This window comes from Adelges cooleyi, unplaced genomic scaffold (genome assembly GCF_023614345.1).
Source record: "Adelges cooleyi isolate 19-005CV unplaced genomic scaffold, UGA_ACOO_1.1 ACOO_flye_CR_arks_rails_tigmint_CR_PRNA_21, whole genome shotgun sequence".
NCBI lineage: Eukaryota > Metazoa > Arthropoda > Insecta > Hemiptera > Adelgidae > Adelges > Adelges cooleyi.
Window position 1 is genome coordinate 3,341,850 of NW_026095871.1, and position 20,943 is coordinate 3,362,792.

General features: G+C 32.8%; 1 protein-coding gene across 4 annotated transcripts in view; it reads right to left on the reverse strand.

The window, feature by feature from the left end:
• The window catches only part of LOC126834523 (titin homolog), a 65,491-nt gene that overhangs the window by 42,521 nt on the left and 2,027 nt on the right, over nt 1–20,943 (reverse strand). For 2 of the 4 annotated variants that reach the window (XM_050566504.1, XM_050566507.1), the window contains exons 1-12: nt 17,374–17,637; nt 13,101–13,341; nt 12,591–12,768; nt 12,236–12,530; nt 12,044–12,135; nt 11,671–11,883; nt 11,390–11,572; nt 11,113–11,310; nt 10,742–11,034; nt 10,491–10,671; nt 10,138–10,404; nt 46–10,067 (exon numbers count right to left, since the gene is read on the reverse strand). In XM_050566504.1, coding sequence (XP_050422461.1) covers nt 46–10,067; nt 10,138–10,404; nt 10,491–10,671; nt 10,742–11,034; nt 11,113–11,310; nt 11,390–11,572; nt 11,671–11,883; nt 12,044–12,135; nt 12,236–12,530; nt 12,591–12,768; nt 13,101–13,341; nt 17,374–17,471 — 12,261 coding nt within the window. In that variant the 5' untranslated portion in view covers nt 17,472–17,637. Of the gene's footprint in view, nt 1–45; nt 10,068–10,137; nt 10,405–10,490; nt 10,672–10,741; nt 11,035–11,112; nt 11,311–11,389; nt 11,573–11,670; nt 11,884–12,043; nt 12,136–12,235; nt 12,531–12,590; nt 12,769–13,100; nt 13,342–13,651; nt 13,770–17,373; nt 17,638–20,943 lie in introns of those variants that run through there. The other 2 variants (XM_050566505.1, XM_050566506.1) reach the window with 2 other exon arrangements.

Consider the following 20,943-nt stretch of genomic DNA (forward strand, 5'->3'; position numbering starts at 1 on the left):
TTATTTCATTATACTTCAATGGGTTATTTAACGACCGTGACTTACTTTGCTGTGAGACAAATCATCGTTCAATCTGGTCGTCGAAACTGGTGATCTATCTAACGTTCTCCAAGTGGTGTGATAAGATCTATCTCGTCTACTAAATTGATGGAGATTACTGTCCGAACCGATTCGTCTTCGCATGCCGTATCTTGTGTACAAGTTTTCATCCTCGGACCTGTACCTTATTGTTGTTTCCGAAGGACACCGGTACGTTGATAGAGAATAATATCGCTTGGAGTATGGCTCTGAGCTCAAACTTTTATAACTGTTCATGTAGCGTGTTGATGGCTCACTGGCGCAATAAGGACTGGGCGATCTGAGGTATCTATCGGTCGATAATTCTCTTTCGGTGGAGTAAGTGTACTTACGTTCGCTGTGCCACGGCTCTGGTGTGAGTGATCTATATTTGGTTGGCGTCGTACAATATTTATAAGACATGTCTGGTACGCTCAAGTGACTATTCGCCATAGGTTTGTTCGGTTCGTGGCTAAATCTTTCTTTGAAATCTGGTTGAACAGACATCCTAAACGGTGTTCTATCGGTTTTTGATATCCTAACTCGATCGTTTACACTTTTTGATCTAACAATTTGATCATGAAGATCACGGCTATAGTGTTCGGAGTCATGCAATTTATACGACCGATGTTTTTTAGATTCATCTACGTCGCACGTTATGTTACTGCTAGGTTTGTGTGAACCCTCGCAGGCGTTTGGATATTTTTCATATACGATAGCATCGTTGTGATCCCTAAGGTGTTCATTGCCTGGACAGTGTGATCCTTCGTCGTGTACAATATCGAAATCATTAGAAGTCACGTTTTCTTTGTCAGTTGTAATCACTTTTGAATTTCGCCTTATCTTTTTTAAACTAATTATTTTTTCCGCACCACTCAAATCAGCGTTATCTATAGTGGTTTTATACTCATTTGACTCTTTTTCATCTATGGTTTTAGTATCGGATAAGTCTTCTTGTTTTCCAATTACAACTTTTTCAGGTGATAGTTTATCCGTTGTAGTTTGAACTAAACAATGATCATTTGGGATCTCTTGGTTTTTCTGGTCAGAGGTTAACTCAGATATTATTGACTTCTTCTTACTTCCTTTTTCTTTTCTGTCTTTTATCGGTTCAACACCACTCATTACTTCGACTGTGCATCTATCATCAGTTTTGACTTGTACTTCAGAAGTTCCTACTTCATTGCTACTTGTGCTACCGTGTTTTTCATTTAACTTTATTGAACTTTCTTTGTTTTCTACTTCGGTAGATTTTGTTAAATCAATTAATAAATTCATATTGTCGAGTGTCCTATTTGTATCCTGTCCAATTGCTTTATCTAGAGTTGAAGAATTTCCTTTTTCTAATTTTGAAATTTGTCGTTTCTGTAAATCAATTTCATTGTTTTCTTCTTGTTCCAAAAGATTATCTTTAACAGCAGTTATATCTTCACCAATTTTGTTATCAGATTTTTCTGATTTTTCTGGCGATGGAGAATTTTGTACTTCTACTTTTGAGCTTGAGTTTTTTCTTATACTTCCACGCTTATTATTATCTTTTGTAGTTTTATCAGATTTATTTTTGGTTTTGACACTAGTTTTAGCCTTAATTTTTGAATCGTCATTTTCTTTGAATTCTGATGATTTAACGTCGCTTTTTTGTAGATTACTACTGTTCAACGAATTTTCGCACATGCTTGTGATATTATATTCTTTAGGTTCATTCGTTATCAAAGAATCCTTTTTGCTACTTAACTCTAAAGTGTCATCTATAACTTCAGATGACGCGATTGTATTTTCTGATTTAGGTTTTTCTTGAGCTTCTTCTTTTTTAGATGTTTGTACTGTTTGGTCACTTGGCTCAGGTTTAGTACTTTCTGATTTAAACTCAGTTTTTATACTTTTTCGCTTTGGTGTATCATTTTTAGTACTTTCACTATCAGGTTTCTTTTCGTCCTTATTGGGCTTCAGTTGTGTTTCGATATAATCTGTAATTTCAGTACTGACATTTCCTTCATTTACAAGATTTTCCTTCATTATTAAACATTCGTCTTTTTTAATTAGTACAGTTTCTGATAACAATTGTTCATCCTTGACTTGTTTTTCTACACCGTTGGACTCTGATATCTCAATTTTTATATCAATATTTTTGTTTTTTACAAAACTATTTTCTTGATCTTGGATCGATAATTCTAATTTATTGTTTTCCCGTCCTATAGTTTTATTTTCTTTTTTATCGTAGGCTTTATTGATTAAATCTTCATTTTCTTTTGTGTCAGTTGTTGATACCACTTGTTTCTCTTGTTTTTCTTTTTTCGTCTTAACTGGACCTTCTGGGAGTTTTTTTCCGTCTTTATTTTCTACCACCAATGGTTCAATGTTGTTCTCAGATGATAGTGATTTGCTAATTTCTTCTTTTTGGCTATTTTTTCGTTTTATACTACTTTTCTTGTTCTTATCTTGTAAAATATCATTAGACATTTTACGTTGGTTCTCTAATTTTTCCTCTTGAACTTCACTTTTTTCATCATCGCCCCCTAACTTTTTTAGTTTTTTGTCTGAATTCTGTTTTGTTTCTTCGTTTATTTCAATAGTGTTATTCACAAGATCTTCATTTTTCATCAGATTTTCTTCTTTTTTAATTTCAGGCGCCTTAGTAACACTTTTTCCTGAAATGTCTTTTTTGATAATTGGTACCTTTGATTCATATTGGCTATTAACAGTGTCATTCGTTAACTGGTTATCTTCGTTATCACTTATTTGTACAACCGACGTTTCACTTTTTTCTACGCATGTTTTTGAAATATTATCATTATTGACAATATTTGTGTCATGTGTTGCAACATTAACATGTTCTAATTCAATCGAATCAGAAGACTGTGTGTTATCTTTTTGTGATTCGTGTGATTTTTCAACAATTTCTTTTATTTGAGATTGGTCGGATAATGCGTTGTTGTTGGTCTCCATTCCTGATTTCTGTTCAATATCATCAGTCTCATCATTTTCGATTTCATCTAAATTGGTAACAGATATTAATTCATTATTAACTCCTTTGTTTTTATCGGCTTGTTGGTCTTTGTGATTTTCTTGTTCTGCCATTCGTGTTTCATCTGTAATTGTTTTTTCAAGTAATAAATTCATTTCACTGTCTGCTATACTTAAAACTGCCTTTGCAAGTGTTTGCACATTATCATCCTTCAATTTACAATCCTCAGCATTTTCGTACAAAATCACTGTATTTCCAATTGCTGCATTATTTAATTCTTGATCCACTGTAGCACGATCAACTAAATTTTTAATAGAACTAGTTTGATTTTGCTCCAGTGCTTCTGCATTTTCTAATAGAACACATTCGTTTTTAGTTGCAGCAAGACTTTCGACTTGATGTAAATGCGAATTTATTTTCTGAGGTTTGACATCTGCGTTAATTGATAAATCGTTAAGTGGAACTTCTGAGGCAAATTCACATTTAACATCATCCATTTTTTCATATGGCATAGACAATATTACTAAAGATTGTTTAATCACTTTACAAGTGATATCTTCGTTAGATTCACAACTGACGGCAATCGCTGTTGACGATGGGGTTATATCATATTTTTCATTTTCAACAACACATTCATTTTCGTCATTATCTGTTATCACCACAGATTTTGCATTTGTATTTAGAACTAAATCATTCAATCTCTTAAAATCGGTTTCTTTCACGTCCTCGTCTACTTTTCGTACAATATTCTGATCTTGAAATAAAGTTTGATCTTTAGATTTATTATTTTCGATTTCTTCAGTTTTTTGTTCTATAGCAATATCTTTGTTCTCTATCGTTGCAGGCGTGGAAGAGTCATTTTGAGTATCATCAATGGCATTGACTAACTTATTACCAACTGTTAAATTGTTTTTGTTATCTTTCTCCGTTACTTCTTTCACAAATGGAACAACTTCGTCAGTTTCTACGTGTTTAGAGTCAGACTTTTTTACTTCTTCGTTAATAACGTTTTTATTTGGAAAACTGTCATCATTAAGACACAAGTTATCCCGTTTGTTTTCCTCATTTTGAACGGTTTTAAAACTTGTATCACACTGTTCATTCGTCGCGTTTTGTATGGATTTTACTTTAATTTCACTTTCTTTAATATTTTGTCTTGACTCCACTAAAGGATTTATAATGTTTACCAATAAGGATTTTTTCAATATTTGAACGCATTTTCCTTCGTGTTTGTTAAACTCTGTTCTGTCATCTACAACTTTCAATGGTTTTGCGGTCTCAAGTAAAACAATTTCATCACTAATCAAAGCTGGATTTTCTTCGAACACTATATTAGATTGCTGCTTACACGCGTAGTTAGTAATTTCATTTTCATCAACTACTTCTTCGTTTTGGCCAAGCGCATCATTAATTTCATGTGAATTTATAACTGCTGTACTATACAATTGTTTATCGATTTTATTACTGGGGGTCTCATCTGACTCAGAAATATTTTCTACAACAGTAATTTGCTTTGCTTCGACGACCTCATTTGGTCGTTCAACATTATTTTCATTGTAGTTGTCAGTTTCAATTTCTGTGAACTCATTTTCATTAAATTCCTTTTCTTCTATTATTGAATCTAATGTCACCTCTTCAATAACCACAGTGCTGTCTATGTTTTTCGGGGATTCAATTAAGTCATCATCATTATCATCTTCGGTAACACTGTATTCAATTTCTTTCATTTTAACCGTTAATTTGTCCAATAAAATGTTATCGTTACTGCCCGAATTTAAATCATTAAATGCTTGGACTTTAACTATTTTGGCAGTATCTGCCAATTGGTTTGTATCTTCACCTTTGAGTGGTTTTATATCTGTTTGATATTCTTCGGTTAACTCATTGTATTCAGGTATTATAATTTCATCATGTATTGTTGACGTTTGACTTTTGACTTGCTGAGGCTCATTTTCAATTATTTTTACACTCTCGTCAATATGTTCTTTGTGTATGATGGCACTCTTAACAACTTCAATTTTATCAACATTACCATCTATAGATATAGACGCAGTGTTATTTTTAGATATCATTCGTTTTTCAGAATTATTTTCATCCGCAGCCAGGTCGATTAATAAAGGCGTTTTCTCTGCTTCAGAATCAACTATTTCATTTTTATTAAGTACTGTAACCGTATTTGAATCTTTTGTATCACTAACATTTCCACTAGCCCCAGTTTCTGCTGATTCTTTAATCATATCCGAGTAATTTCCAACTGAAATGTTTTCAGTATTACTCAATTCCCCTTGGTTTGTTAGTTTATCTTCTCTTGTTAATTCACCATCAATAACATCTTCTAAACCTCGATTACCTTGTGTTTCTTTGTACAAATGAGGCTCAATTTCATTTTCTTTGGTATCATTTGAAACTGCCAATTTCTTTTTGATATTTTTAGAAATGTCACTAAACTCTTCCGTAAATGTATTTGTTATGTTTCTTATTTCGGTAATATCAGAAGCTTTTGGTTCACAAATTATATTTACACATTCGTCTTTATTTTCGTCAGTTCCACTCTCTATAAAACTTTCATTTGGAGCTTTTATATTATCAATGATAGCTACTACAAATTGTGAACTCTCAATGATTTCTGTTTCTTTTATTTGTTTTTGATTCAAACTGCTATCGATATTCTCACTAGTACTTTCTAGTAAATTATTGCTGAGCTCGACATTCGTTTTACTGGATAATAATATCTGTTCTAAATTAGTGTTATCCTTAATATTATTTTCCTCAGTCCTATTACTAATTTTTGAGTTTTCAAGAAGACTTTCTTGGAGTTGCTGTGATTTTTCATCCGTGACCGGGAATATTACTTTCTCAATAGCTTCATTAGAATTTTTTGATTTATTCGCTTGATTGTTATCCAGCAGTGCTTGAGTATTTGATGCATTGTAGTCTTCAGATTGAATTACTTTTTGAGACTCAATATTAAAAACGTCGTTGCTTGAATTAATCAAGTTTTCAGCTTCATTTTCTAGTAAACCAACATTTTCTTGAAATTCCTTGTTTATTTCTTCTGATTGAACTAGCTGCCTATTTTTATTGAGTTCAGAATTTTCTAACTTAGCCTGTTCGCTGGGCAATTTAACATCAACAGTCGATTCACATGCTTTTTCTTGCAATTCCTTTGTACTTAAGATACTTTCATCAGATATTGTATTCAACTCTAATGACGGCTCTATGATTTCTACTACATTTTTGTTAGTAATTTCCACAGTTTCAGATATTCCTTCTTTAACATCCAATATTTTAACAACGTCAGAAGAAGGAGTTGTTTTTCCAAAAATAACATTTAACAATTCGTTTTGTTCTTCAACGACTATGGCCGTCGCACTATTATCATTAATCTTACTTGTGTCACTCACAATATCCTGTAATTCAGTTTCAGGCAACTGTCCATAGTTTTGTTTTCCTAACTGTATAATTTGATTTTGAGTGCTTGTAGCTGTTTTATTGGTTTCCATTTCCTCAATCTCAACTTCACCTTTATAATTAATGTTTTGTAAATTGTATTCTAACTGATTTTTGTCTAAAACGTTTAACTCTCCTACTTCTTCGATTTGGTTAATTTCTTCTTGCAGATCAACACTTATTGTGGAACTAAGTACATTTTCTTTTGAACCATCACTAGATATAGTATTAGTAGACATGTCACTGACTAATTCAATTTGCAGTATATCTGTAGAAGCAGCATTAATTGTACCATTATTAAACGCTTTTTCTAGTGAATTGTCCACAATTGAATTTGAGTCTTCAACACACATTTCTTTTAGGGTTTCTTCAAGTTTAACTTCTTGCGAACCAGTCATGTTATTGTTGTCTTCTGTTTTTTCAAATGAGTACTCAGCTGTAACTGGCTCAACACTTATATTTTGAGTAACGGTTGAAATTTGACCAATTTCTATATTTTGTACAATGTCAATTTTTTCTTCTTTAATATGTTTTGTAGATTCTTTATTAATGTTTTCGTCTTCTTCTGTTTGTAAATCTTCATTTTTGGATTCAATTCTATTAATAGTATTTTCATGTTCAGGTGAATCTACTAATAATTCGAGTTCATCTTTGTTTAATGCTTTTTCATTTTTATTGTTTAAATCTTCAATTCCAATAGGTTTACTGTATTTATTACTTTCTACCTGAGAAATATCGTCAATAGAAATATCTGTTTCAGGCGGTTCCACTATCAAATCATTATCCTTTTCCAAAGTGCTAATGGAACATTTTAAACCTTCAATTACAGATTCATAACTTACATTTTCAGATGGAAATCCTACAACTTCTTCGGTTAAATCTGGATCTTCCGCTATTTTTTGTAACACATTTTGTACTTCGTCAATCAGTTCAACTGTAGTAGATTTATTTGGAGAATTTTCATCTAATTGTAATAATGCATCTTTTGGAATGTACTCTGGTGGATATTCTTGACAAATATCATTTATATTCGATTCTGTCACCATTGTAGTATCTACGAGTTCACTATTTTCAGCAACCAACAAATTTTCTGAATTTACTTGATTTGATGGTAAATTAGACTCTAAAATTTGAATTGACTCTTCTGTTTCGAATAGCACGTCCAATCCTTGGTTGTTATTCTCTTCTTCGGACAGTATTATATTTGGTTCTTCGTCTTTGAACGCGGCCACAATATCACAGGTGACATTTTTAGCGTAAATCGGTTCTTCGTTGTTTACTATGTCATTGGAAACGTGTTGGGTCGTTGTCCTTGAAGGTTCTTCGCATAATTCAGCGTTACTCTTTACCGTAATTTGTCCCACACTGTCTTTTGACGATGAATCGTTTTTATCATCTATACAGTGTTCGTTTTCTTTCATTTTCAAAGCATTGTGTGATGAACAACTCAACGATTGATTACTAAACGCTTCGCCCGTCAAGTCGGTTTGATCCGAAAAGCTAAGATCGCTTTCGACGGACGCCATTTTTGTTACGATTAAGTTTTGCAATTGCAACAACGGTTTCATCACACTGCCAAAAAGTATTCCGTTGACACCTAAATCGTCAATAGCATCGTCGAAAAGTATACTCTGCATCATTTTTATAGACGTCTCGAACGGCATCTCTTTATCGGATTCTTCTACGATTGACTGATTGATAATACAATTGTTTAGCTGATTAAGTTGTTGTGACAAATTCTCGAAACAACTGATTACTTCATAACTCATGTTCGAACCAGTATGATTGGCTAAGAGCACTTGATTAACTTGGAACAAACCGATTTTCATATCCTGCAAAGGTTCCAATAAGCTACTAAGTGGATTTACATTATTCTCGAAATCGCGTACTGTATTCACGTTGTTTACCAAGGTGTCAATGTCCACCATTAGTTCATCGAATAATGTCTCGAAATCCATTAGGAGTTTATCGTCGGATCCGTAATCTGACGACACGATGTTTTCCGTCGATCTACCGAGTCTCTTTAGATGACAACACAAATCGTTTATCGGCTTGGTGAACATAATGAAACACTCAGCTAAGCTATTACTTTTTGCCCCTTGTGAAGCCAAAGACATGAACTGAATAGCAGCGTCGTTAATTCTTTCAAAAAGATTTTTTAAATCTTGATCTTCCTCAAGGTTTTTATTACGAAACACAGCACACAGATTGTCCAAAAAAAATGCGATTGAACTGATTTGCGGTATTAACATTTGCTTTAATTTTGTGTTTGTCGCATTTTTGTCCTGAGGTGTGTCTTCGATGGACATTATATCGTTTAAAATAACCTCGAGTGGTTGGATCATAGAAAATAGCGGCACCAGTAAATTGGGTTCTATTATTTTTATTTTTGCAGAATTTTGCTGTAACGTTTTTATATAAACTAACGTAGTTCCAATAGTGTTGCGTAAGACCGCAATAATTCGCTGTTCAGTCACCTGCGACACCTGTCGGTTCACGATAGATGTGAAGTTATTTATTTGTTCCGATAGACTATCTAATACTTGTTCGGCTGACATACTTGAATTATTAATCGTTTCTAAGTCGAAACGAATCGACGATTGAATTTCATTAAATATATTGTCCGATACTCCGAACGGATCGTCGAATTGTTCTAGCGCTAACAAACTAGCATTAATAGCGGTCATTAAGTTTGAAACATTTTCGATAGTTTTTCTATCTAATTCAGCGACTTGAGCCTTTTCGGTTTCATCGACAAACCTCCAAGCTAACGAATGAAGAGCGTGGATAGCATGTTCTAATTCAGTCGGTGTACTTGTAAAATTTGAGCTTTCGTGAGTGCTTATTTTCACTGCTGTTCCTTCCAATATAATTTTCATGTACTTTAAAAACTCCTCGACGTTAGGTCTGGATATAATTTTCAATATATCGTCTTCTTCCATGCTTAACGCTACAGTCGCAGCGTCTTTACCTCGGATTTTGTTCAATACTGTTGAATACAATCCATCCTCGTCGGACTGTGCTAGGATTTCAGCCATGTAATAATTATCCGGTATGGTTTGTTCGTTTTCCACTTCAGCGAGCGATTCGGTTACTTCTTCTTCTGTATTTTTACTTTCGGATCGTCCCAAGGCTTCCATTACTTTGCGGGAATTTTGAGTTCTCTGTTCTTTGCCCAAATTTAATTGAGTTAACATTTGATCATCTGAATCCGACATAAATAATTTAGGTGTTTGAAATTCTGCATAACCGTCCTCTTCCGATATTTGTTTTTGGATTTCTGAAGAGGTGTTAGGTGTTACCTCACTGGCGCTGTAGAATTCATCTTTTTTTGAATTACTAGATTTGCTATTTTGCTCTGACAAGTGCTCTGAGAAAAACTCTAAGCTATTATCGGCCAGACTATCGCGTTTATCGTTGTGTGGCAAAGTAGTATCTTCAGTAATAGAAAAAGCATCCATGTCTGTGTCAGATACAGTTTGTTGTCTACAAAAACCTACTGGAACGTCAATAACCAACGCTTCCATTAAAACATGACCCGATATCGACGATTCTTTAACGATACGCAACGATGGCAAATCAACGAAATTGTCCTCTAAAAAAAATTAAAATACATCAATTTTAAAATAATGATTTTAGTGTTGTTGTAATTATATTATCTGTACCTGTAATATTTTCAGACAGTTCATCTGCATACATCTCGATGATTTGTAAAGCTTCGTCGTGTGTGAGGTCTGGCGTTTCATACAACGATACGGTCACTTCTTTGCCGTCGAACGAAAAGGATACATCGGCCGGCTCCTCGATTGTATACGACTTTTCCATTTGACTTGTCCGTTCTTCTAATATTGTAGATAGAGACTCATTCCTTACAAGAGGATTATCTACTGATAGGTATTCGTCGGTAAAGCAGGATTTAACCGTGGATTTGTCTAGATAAAAATATCATGGCTAGGTTATAATAAAGAAACTATTTTATGAACACACACATATAATATAATTTAATAAATACAATTACCTTCTATCGTCATTAATGTTGCTGAACTAGATACCGTGCCCATGCAGTTATGGGCTTGGCATGTGTACGTTCCCAAACAGCAAGTTCCCCCTTGGCCGGATATAATTTTATGCATGTCTCCAGGGTTTAACTGTTGGCCGTCTTTAAACCATTTTAGTTGAGGTTGCGGTACACCAATAACCTTTATTATAAAAAAAAAATAGAACCCACATTACACAACGGTACTTATCTAACTGTCAATTTAAACGTACTTTGCATTCTAAATTGACAGACCCCTCGTTTGAAAAAGCAATTCTTAACTCTTCTAAGAACTTTGGTGTTTTGAAATTTTTCGGTATATTAAGCTTTAAATAACTGGACGTCACGGTCTGTCCATATTTATTAATTGCCACACATTTCCATTCGGCTTGATCTACTATTTCTATAGGCCCTAAACTTAAAAAATAAGTTCCATTTTGTTCGCATGACATTCTGTAATGATCCGATTCGGTTACATGTTCATTTTCTCTAAACCAACTAATAGAAGGTTCTGGTTCCGTCGTCACTGCAAAACAACATTGAATTATATGCTGTATTTCATTAATTGTATATTTGAGTGAAAACGTGTTGTACGAAAACCCACCTTTAACGGTGAAAACCAATGGTTCGTTTATATTGGCCTCAGCGCTTTTAAGTCCAACAATAAACCGTGGTGGCTGCGTGGTTGATGTAAGTTGAAGTCTTTCGTTGTCATTAAGTTGATTTTCAATATCTTCAACCGTCAGTTCAGCAAAGCTGCTAGCTTCACCCATACAGTTTTGAGCCAAACAACAGTAACTTCCTAAAAATTATATGATTATAACTAATGAAAACCTATAATTGCTAAGTGTGTTGTCCAACTCCATCCACACAATATTTACCTAGAGATTTACTTCCCGTTAATTCATACACATCTCCGGGTTGAAGTTGTTTGCCATCTTTAAACCACGATAGCTGTGGTGTAGGATACCCTATGACTTTGCACTCAAAACTCACCATGCCTTCGTCAGTCATGATAGCTCTTAGACTTTCTAAAAATCTTGGAACTCGGTAATTCTTTGGATCTAATTTCAAAAGTTGTAAAAACAAAAATTACCCTTTTAAAGTTAGGTACAATGTCAATTAAACTATTCAATAAATGTAATTTCCCGTTATAACTTACAAGATACCGAGAGCGTACAAGTGGTGACGGCTTTTGCTCCAGTCGCACTAGAAGCTATACACTTCCACTTGGAGTTATGGTCAGCTCGAAGGGTTTTTATTTCAACGCCATACATGCCTAGACCGTCAGCTATTAAATGATATAACGGCCCTTCGTCCACAATGCCGTTATTGTTATACCATCCTACACTTCGAGGCCATGGAGGGACATCGACTAAACAAAAATATATAGTATTTTAAATTATCAACGCAACTAATTTATTGATTTATAAACTATGCTAGACTTAAGATAAGTTATTTTGGGTTAACTGTAATCATATTTAAATGTAAACTATCTGCTCTGTTAAGCTGAAGAGCGAAATTGTAACTCTTACCTTGGCATTTTAAGACGAGTACACCTCCTACTTTCCCGGAAGCGTTCTCTAGACCTTTTATAAACTTTGGCGGTGGTCCGTAGGGTACTAGGCTATATTAATTATAAACAAAGATTCCGTGACAAATTATTTTGAAGTTTAGATTATTATAGACATTTGTTTGTTTGATAGTATTAAGTTTTCAAAATTTACCTATCTGAGTCTAATTCACCGTCAAGTTTGGTATGGGTCACGTGTATTCTTGATGTAGAGGTTGAGATACCCATAACGTTGGAAGCTTCGCAAGTATAAATTCCCAGACAATCATCGTTGGAATTTGCTGTCAGGGCAAATATGTCCCCCGCTTTGACTTCCTTTCCGTCTTTGAACCAACGCAATTTTGGCGTCGGTACGCCGATTACTTTACACTCTAAGGAAACTATTCCGCGTTGTGTAAGTATGGCTTTAAGGCCTTCGACGAATATTGGTTTTTTAAACGCTTTTGGCACTATAATTTAAATCGCCATAAATAACATAAACAATTTTGCAGCGAAAAACAATTACCCACCCGTGAGTGTCAATCTCGCCGCTGTCGACGATTTTCCAATGAGATTTTGTGCCGTACACACCCAAAGACCTTCGTCTTCCAGGGTCACCGGAACAATATCCAAACAATAGAACCCTCCTTCGTGTATGCATTGGTATCTCTCGCTTTGAGCGGCTTGATTGTTTTTGTACCAGCGGACCTGCACGAGAGTTCGCCAAACAAATGAGTCATACCTTAATGTCTATAAATAGTTGACGGACAGACCGTCACGAGACTTATTTATTTTTATTTGTTATGCACTTTTACTATTTGTCGCTGCAATACATATTTTATGCATAGCTAATCGCGGTATAAAAGAACCTAAAAAACGCTGTACTGTTACAATACATACATTATAATGTTTTGAATAAGTTAAAATGTTTTAACATATATATAATATTATGATTATAAAATACAATTTTTAAGACGTTTTAGTTTTTTCGGCCATTTTCGTTACCTTCTTAAAAAATAAGCAATTGCTATGTATTTTACCTGGACGTCTGCAGAGTCTTCCAGTTCGATCAGTAACCTAGTGCGGCCACCCACTCTGACGTGTAAATCATTGAGCCGTCTAAGGAATACTGGTGCGCAAATATCTTGGCTGGACATGTCGGGAGAATCTATTGGTCTATGATCTTTGCAGTAGTTCGGGATAATCGGTTTCATTCTAAGGGTTTTTAGAGGGTTATGGGGGGAGGTTTCATACGTAAGCGCAGCATCGCTTTCTCGCGACCTGAAAATAATAACAAGGTGTCAACATCTTCTGTTAGGTTATGACGGTATTTTTTTTATCCATTATAATGGAATAAGAACTGTAAATTAAGTATATTATTAAGTGCAAACAAATGTCATAAATAACAGATTTCTCGTTGTGTGGCCTTCTAGAACCTTAAACAATAAAATGGAAAATATATATTATATACAATTTACGGGCAACCTAAGTATTATTTTAGGTGATTATTAATATAAAATAATTTACTACGTTTCATGGCTATAGGTGAGACAACACAAAGTTTAGATGTTGTTTAATGCTAAGGACTTACCCCCGCCGTCTGCGTAAAATTGAAAATAACTTGTGAACCAAGTACCAAAATATGACGATCATTTTTAATGATTTTCTCAGGACATGTTATTGACAATTTGATGTTAATTAGCGCACGGCGTGCGCTTAATTTCGACTGCCGGCTAGTCGCGTTAATGAAACTCTTACGGAAATAAACTAACCTAAAAATAGCCATTATTGTCCGAACCAATCGTAAATGACGGCAGCTGTCACGGACACACCTCAACGACAGCGGCAATTGTTTTTTTTTTTTGCCCCGAGCATCAGCCAACCGCATGTCATAAAAACATCATATCGATGCAAACCCTCTCACTCAGCATAGAAACTTTAGTACAGCATTATTAGCAGTAATGCCAGTATGGTATAGTGTACAGTAATTTAACTCGACACATAATCCAAAAACGTTTATCATCGGCTCGTCAAAATGCCAATAATCTAAATACTATTTACCAAAAAAATTCTTTCTGTGAAACTGTGGTTTATCAAATTAAGGTCCGAAGGTTTAAGAATTGTACAACAGTCATAAAAATTGCAAATAAGTCTTCATGGCAATGTGGATCAAGTTATTCTCGTATGTAAAAGTGATTCAAGCTAATAGTTTTGGAATAATTTTTCCGTAAAAGTTTAACTGATGACGGGACAATGACAACCCTAAAACATTACTAATAGACGATCATTACTTATTTAAAAACCCTTGCATCCTTTTGAAAACATTGAGATTTTAAATGTTGTTCAGTTTATTAGAATCTTATACAATGTTATTTTAAAAATAACTACAAATGTTTTACCTGATGGAGAAGAGCAACAAGGATGCATACGGTAAGTATGTCCAAATATTTGATTGAAGAATCATAAGTTATAAAGTCAATGTTAAGTAATCGAAAATCCAAGTATTATTACTTCGAAATTACACGATAGTTAAACGAAATTAAAACTACATTAATATTTGTTTACAGTATCATAAAAGATATCCATGGCACTGTTGACCGTTATTAATCATGTTTCCAAGCCAGAAACAATTCTTTGTGGTCTTCCTAAAAATAAACCGTTTCAGCCTATCGCGCGATTTAGATTAATATGTTCTACATTTTATTGCCTACACGAATTCCTAAGAGCAACAGCCGACAAGAACGTCACGTCTGGTGAATAATATAGTTGTTTGTATGCCGTGCAGATTTAAATTATGTGCAAAAGAAAATATAAACTACACATTTCATTTGTCAGCCGTCAACTTGTTTAAATACCAACTATATAATTTGCTAATGTATTATTCAACATACTCGTATAATTGAATCGTAAATACATTTTATGAAAATTCTTGTTTAAACAGTAGTTGAATAGATTCAACGAAGCTAAAAGTATATTATTCCTTATATTTTGATGAAACATTATTGAACTAGGACTATCAAAAGCTCAATTTTTGTGTTAAATTGTAAATAAAAAAACATGTAAGAGTAATACTAAATATTAAAAAAAAAAATTGTAAATATTGTGTTCAAAAGTTCCAAAATATCTACATGTGCTCTTGGCAAATATTTTATTTCGTTAGATCTATAAGTATTAAACAAACTAAATGTCAAACGAATATAGTAGTATTGTGTTTGCAAATAATTGGCAACATATACAAAAAAAGCACTCGTAGGCGTTAGTTTAACCTTGTAAACTTTTTTTTTTAAATTGATAAATCATTCTTTACTAAAAATAAGGTTTTTTTGGGCTAAAATTTAAAACAATTTTAACCTACATTTTTTTACTTCTTAATTAAATAACAATGTAATTTAGAGAAATATTTCAGTAAAATGTAAGGACTTGTCGCTAGTATATTATACTAATAAAAAATAAGAGATTAGAAAATATAAAAAGACACGGAGTTCATTGCGCATAATTGATTTTGATAATATCACTATCATTTGCCAAATAGTTTATTTTCGTAAATAAACGCAAAATGATTTTGTCGAGTACTTTTTAAAATGCTCAGGAAAAACACATAAAAAGTGTTATTGTAAACTAAGAAATATTTTATTTTTACATAACACTATGTATACTCATTTAATTGAGTATGATGAGGCAAAAACGTATTTTTACCATATGAAATCATGCGTTATAAATGGAATTAGTATTTTTGGTCCATTAAAATCCAGCAGCTGTAGACTTTACGTTTGACGTTGCTCGTAAATTATGTGTTGAAGTATTTATTATGATAGATATGAAAAGTTTAGACACAAATGAAAATTCACAGGCTACTAAGATCTAAATCCAGCTTAATTAATGAACAATGGACAACGCTAAACAATAAATATACCTAATATATCTTGTTCAGAGTCACTTCTCATAATACTTAAATATTTGAGCCGTCAAGAGCAAAAGTGGTTTAAGTTATGAAACGCTGTATAAGTTTTTACAAGAACGTAAAAATTTATCCAGTGGAAAACTAGCAAAATTAGGTTCAACCATTTTCGCAGACAATAAGATTGAAGGAAGAATTGTGCTGTTACTATGGATTGTGTGAAAACGTGACTTACACCACTTTTGCTCTTGGAGGCACAATTATATGTTAATATTTCAATAATATACACTTGATACTAAGTAAAATAAACGTTAATAAAAAATAATAACGATAGAGGAAATGGTGTAATGTAACTAACTTATCTTAATTCTGCAAAAATTTACAATTGAAAATAAAAAATAACATAAAAATAAAAATGATCATTTAAACTTATAGAAAATTAATGAGTGTTTACATTATGATTAGATGCTGCCAATATTTGTTTTCTTAATATAATGTACCCACGTGTGAATAAAACATAATATAAATACTTTTGTATAATAGTTACACATTTTGACGAATTTATAAAAACAAAATCATATCAACATTTGATAAAACAAAATAAACATTCAATAATGTTTAACTCTGACTTCATTTGCAGTTAAATGTTGTTCAGTTTATTAGAATCTTATACAATGTTACTTTAAAAATAACTACAAATTTTTTACCTGATGGAGAAGAGCAACAAGGATGCATACGGTAAGTATGTCCAAATATTTGATTGAAGAATCATAAGTTATAAAGTCAATGTTAAGTAATCGAAAATCCAAGTATTGTTACTTCGAAATTACACGATAGTTAAACAAAATTAAAACTACATTAATATTTGTTTACAGTATCATAAAAGATATCCATGGCACTGTTGACCGTTATTAATCATGTTTCCAAGCTAAAAATTCAATAATGTTTAACTCTGACTTCATTTGCAGTTTATAGTATAAAATCATAACGAGTACTATATTAATTACTTTTTACTACCTATTGGCACAAGTGATTACAATACAACTAGACTAATATTGACTGATCATTAATCATTTAATCTTGAAGTACTGAAATGAAAAATAAAATAAATTCATGTGTTTTTAATGAATACAATAAGTCTAATCCACGGATTAAGTTTTATAAACATTTTCACAATTTTTTTTTTTGTTTTAACCCCCTCCCAACTTTTGAAACTTAAATGATAACCCTTACATTTTAACGTTAACTTTTTAAATTGAGAATAATGTACTAAAAAATGTTGACTCGTTGATAACCAGTTTTGAACAACTGTTTTAATGTTATGAGAGTTTAAGTGTTAGGACGGGAGGAGAAGACGCATTTTTCTAATTATTGATCCGAGATGTACAGAACACATTGTCCGGGACAACACTTACCGGTTGACGAGCGAAGAGTTGCAAGACGAGAACGACCTGACCGTAACGTTCGCGCTACTGTAGTTGGACGATTGACATTTGCAGCATTTGTTTCCCATTGTTCGGGCGTTACAATATTATCCATGAAATCATCTCATCGTCGGCGCCGTAATTCGAATAAAATTGACAACGGCTTAGAAAATATAAATAACGGGCCGGAATCAAAAGTAGAAGTTACCGCGACCACCGCCCCTCTTGTCCCGTGACCGCGGACGACGGACGTTTGGCCGCGCAGACCGGCAGCGGACTGACCCACACACGGAATTATTTTGGGTCGCAGCCGCGCACATTTGACCGGCGACCGAGGCAGCACACCGGCTGTGACACGGCCGCAACACGGCGATTTTCCGCCGCCAGAGATTTATTCGCCCACCGATTTTTATTATGGTTTTTTTTCTCGCATGTACGCCGTTAAAATGGTTAAAAAAACTCTTCCCGTCAAGTATCCGAAATAGCGCAACGCACACACGCACAAACACGCCGGTAACCGCGTTACAGCCGCGCCGACGTCTGGCAAATGGGTCATAAAATAGCGTAAAACGCACATCAATTATTACCTACCGTCGTTATAGTGAGGAGAAAACAAAAAAAAACCTTTGAACTTTTTATACTATAATAATGTTACACACAATACGGTCGTAACGCGTTGGCGCCAAACCGAGAACGAAAATATTAGCAACACTACAGCTGTAGGTACACCCGTTTGTTGCGCATTTGTTATACCGATGTTGCCGCCGGTTCAGGTTTGGTAAGGGTGAATTGTATTCTGGTAATTTTCTTTTAACATTATAATTATGACACATAGGCGTTTCTAGAATTAGTTTACAGCGGCACGCATAGAGGGGAGATGAAGTGGTCAATGTCTGTTGTATGCATTGCACATTTCCGAATGTAGCTACAATTTAAAAAACCAGACGTGGACACTAAAAATTCTACAATCTTTCTGAGGCTAGTTTTAAACTTAGAATTGTTCTATTCATTTTAACAAATTATTCAAACGCGCAGCGCTCGCTGAATATAGTATAAAGAAGTGATTTTACAACTTAAGAAGCGATTTAACAAATAATTAGACGTGCTAGAGAAAATCTGAGATCATATATAGATTCAGCAAAAAAAACCCATGTATTTTATATTAAATTTTGTTTTTATAGAAATAAAATAAACACTAATAAAAAACAATAATTTATAATAAATAAAAATGATTGATATTATTACCTAGCTACCTATACTTTGAAGTCACTGTCTATTATAGTTAACTGTTGACAAATCCCTAAATAAATCTTCTGGCTTCTACACTTATGTCAAAAAATAAACACTATTATATTAACATTAACACTTCTTTCATGCTGTCCAAAAGAATATAATTAATTATTATTCGTGAACCGCGAGTACACCTGTACCGTTAACTTATGTAGGTATTCAGAGAAAAAAAAGATAGAGATACTTTCTACATTATAATATTCAAATTTTATGCAATGCATTTTTGCCAATGTGCAAAAATTAAAGCATATCGAAACAAAAAAAAATAATTTTAAACACAAATATTTATTTCAATTTGATGGTAAATATTGCCTATTTATAACCCCTTAAAATTAAATAAAGTCTTGTTAAGGCGCAGAAGGTATGCAAAATCTATGAAATTTTTTGTACGAGCATAATACTGTTTTTTTTACTTAATGTTAAACTCTCATCTGTTAACAATTAAGTTAAAATTTAAAACATTTTCTTAACTCATTATATTAAGCTCTTTGGAAAAAAACCGAATTTGTTTTATAAATATAGCAAATAGCTTACGTATTTTGTTTTAAAATGTTTAATTATTTCTATTTTTAGCGTCAGTCTTGATTTAGGCCATAAAATTAAACAGACAGTTTTCACATGTCTTTAAGTAATAATTGCTTTTATCAAATAAAAATACACATTTTTAAACATTTTTTTTTTAGGCACTGGTCTTGTATATAATTTTTTTTTATGTTTATTTAATGGCTTCTGTCGTCGCTATTTATAAAAAGGCCAAATATAGAATATATTTGAGAAAATATACATAATAACAAAAAAAAAAATCAAGAAAAGGGCATACGAAGTAATCGATATTTATTATTGTGTACAAAACTTAAAGCCAAACTATGTTATAAAAAATAAATTCAAAACTTAAATCCTTTTAAAGACAAATTTAAAAATTGCGTAAATCATGCTTTCGTTGTTATAAAGAAATTAAATATATTCTTTATGCATAATTGATATATAAAATATATTTTACCTGCATTAGCTTGTTCACAGGTTTAACGTTTTTATATACTTCAAAATAACTATTTAAAAAATGATTCATAACACTTAAATTAGTTAAATAAATATAAAATATACAAATATTAAATACAGTTTTTCATCGCCAAATTGAGGTTTTTGATCAATTGGTTAAGTTTCCATATTAAAATTTCATGTTTTAATATCTTGTCTTGTGTGAAATTTAAATTTAAAAAAAGCTCTTTTTTAACTAGAAGTATGAAACAAATAATAATATGAATCAGTGTGAATTAAACGATGTTTTAGTGTTTTTTTTTATTATCTATTCGTAAGTCTAAACTTAGTTTGGAGTTGGTAATTATTTTGTTTTATAGCTCTATTAAAACGAAATAATTAGTCATATCTTACAATGTAAACTAAAGCTAGATTTTATGATACTTGTAATTGTTTGTGTGTTCGAATTTTATTATAAAGTTTATTGCCTACAATTTCTTTATGAATTCATACACGTTCATAAAAAAAATATATTACATTTTCTTTAAATTATATACATTTTTTCCATTGCAGCGAGCTTTTACGCTTATTATGTTGATTAATAATTTAATAATTACATTCACACTTGGGGGAGGTGGTTAATATAAAGTATTTTGATTTCTGGCATCCAAAGACATTAAAAGTTTGATCATTCACATTATCCATACTGTAAGATTCATATTATTGGACCCGGATCGAAGTAATTGATAGTGATGAAATCATTTTCAAAATTCATAATTGCCTTGACGCTACTTTACTAACTTTTTAGTGTGCTGGATTGGTAGGCTAGACGTAATTTTTTCCAAATTTAGATAACTGGATTTGTTTTACATTTACATTTATTCAATATGAATATTTTATCGAGCCAACTTTTTTTTTTGTTAAACATACCCACATGTTCTGAGCCGTAAAACATGTATGCGTTAATTGTGTTGGATATAAACACGAGCACGCTGGAAGTTTTGCTCTTCTCAGACAGACTAGACTGAACTTAAAGAAAAAAAAAGTTGGCTAGTGCGCGTACAGTAAAATAACGTTGAATTATAAATGAAAAGCGTTTAACCTTTTCCGAGACGTAAACTACAGTACGGTTGGCTTTAATCTATATTTATACGGTTAATAAGTAAACTACAGTAGCCGGGTTTTGTGGAAACTTAAATCTTTTTTGGCCGTCATCATCGACAGCTCGGAAATAAATAACTCGTTCGAATCAAACAACCGTATTGTGCCCAAATTAAACTTTTTGTCGGTGCT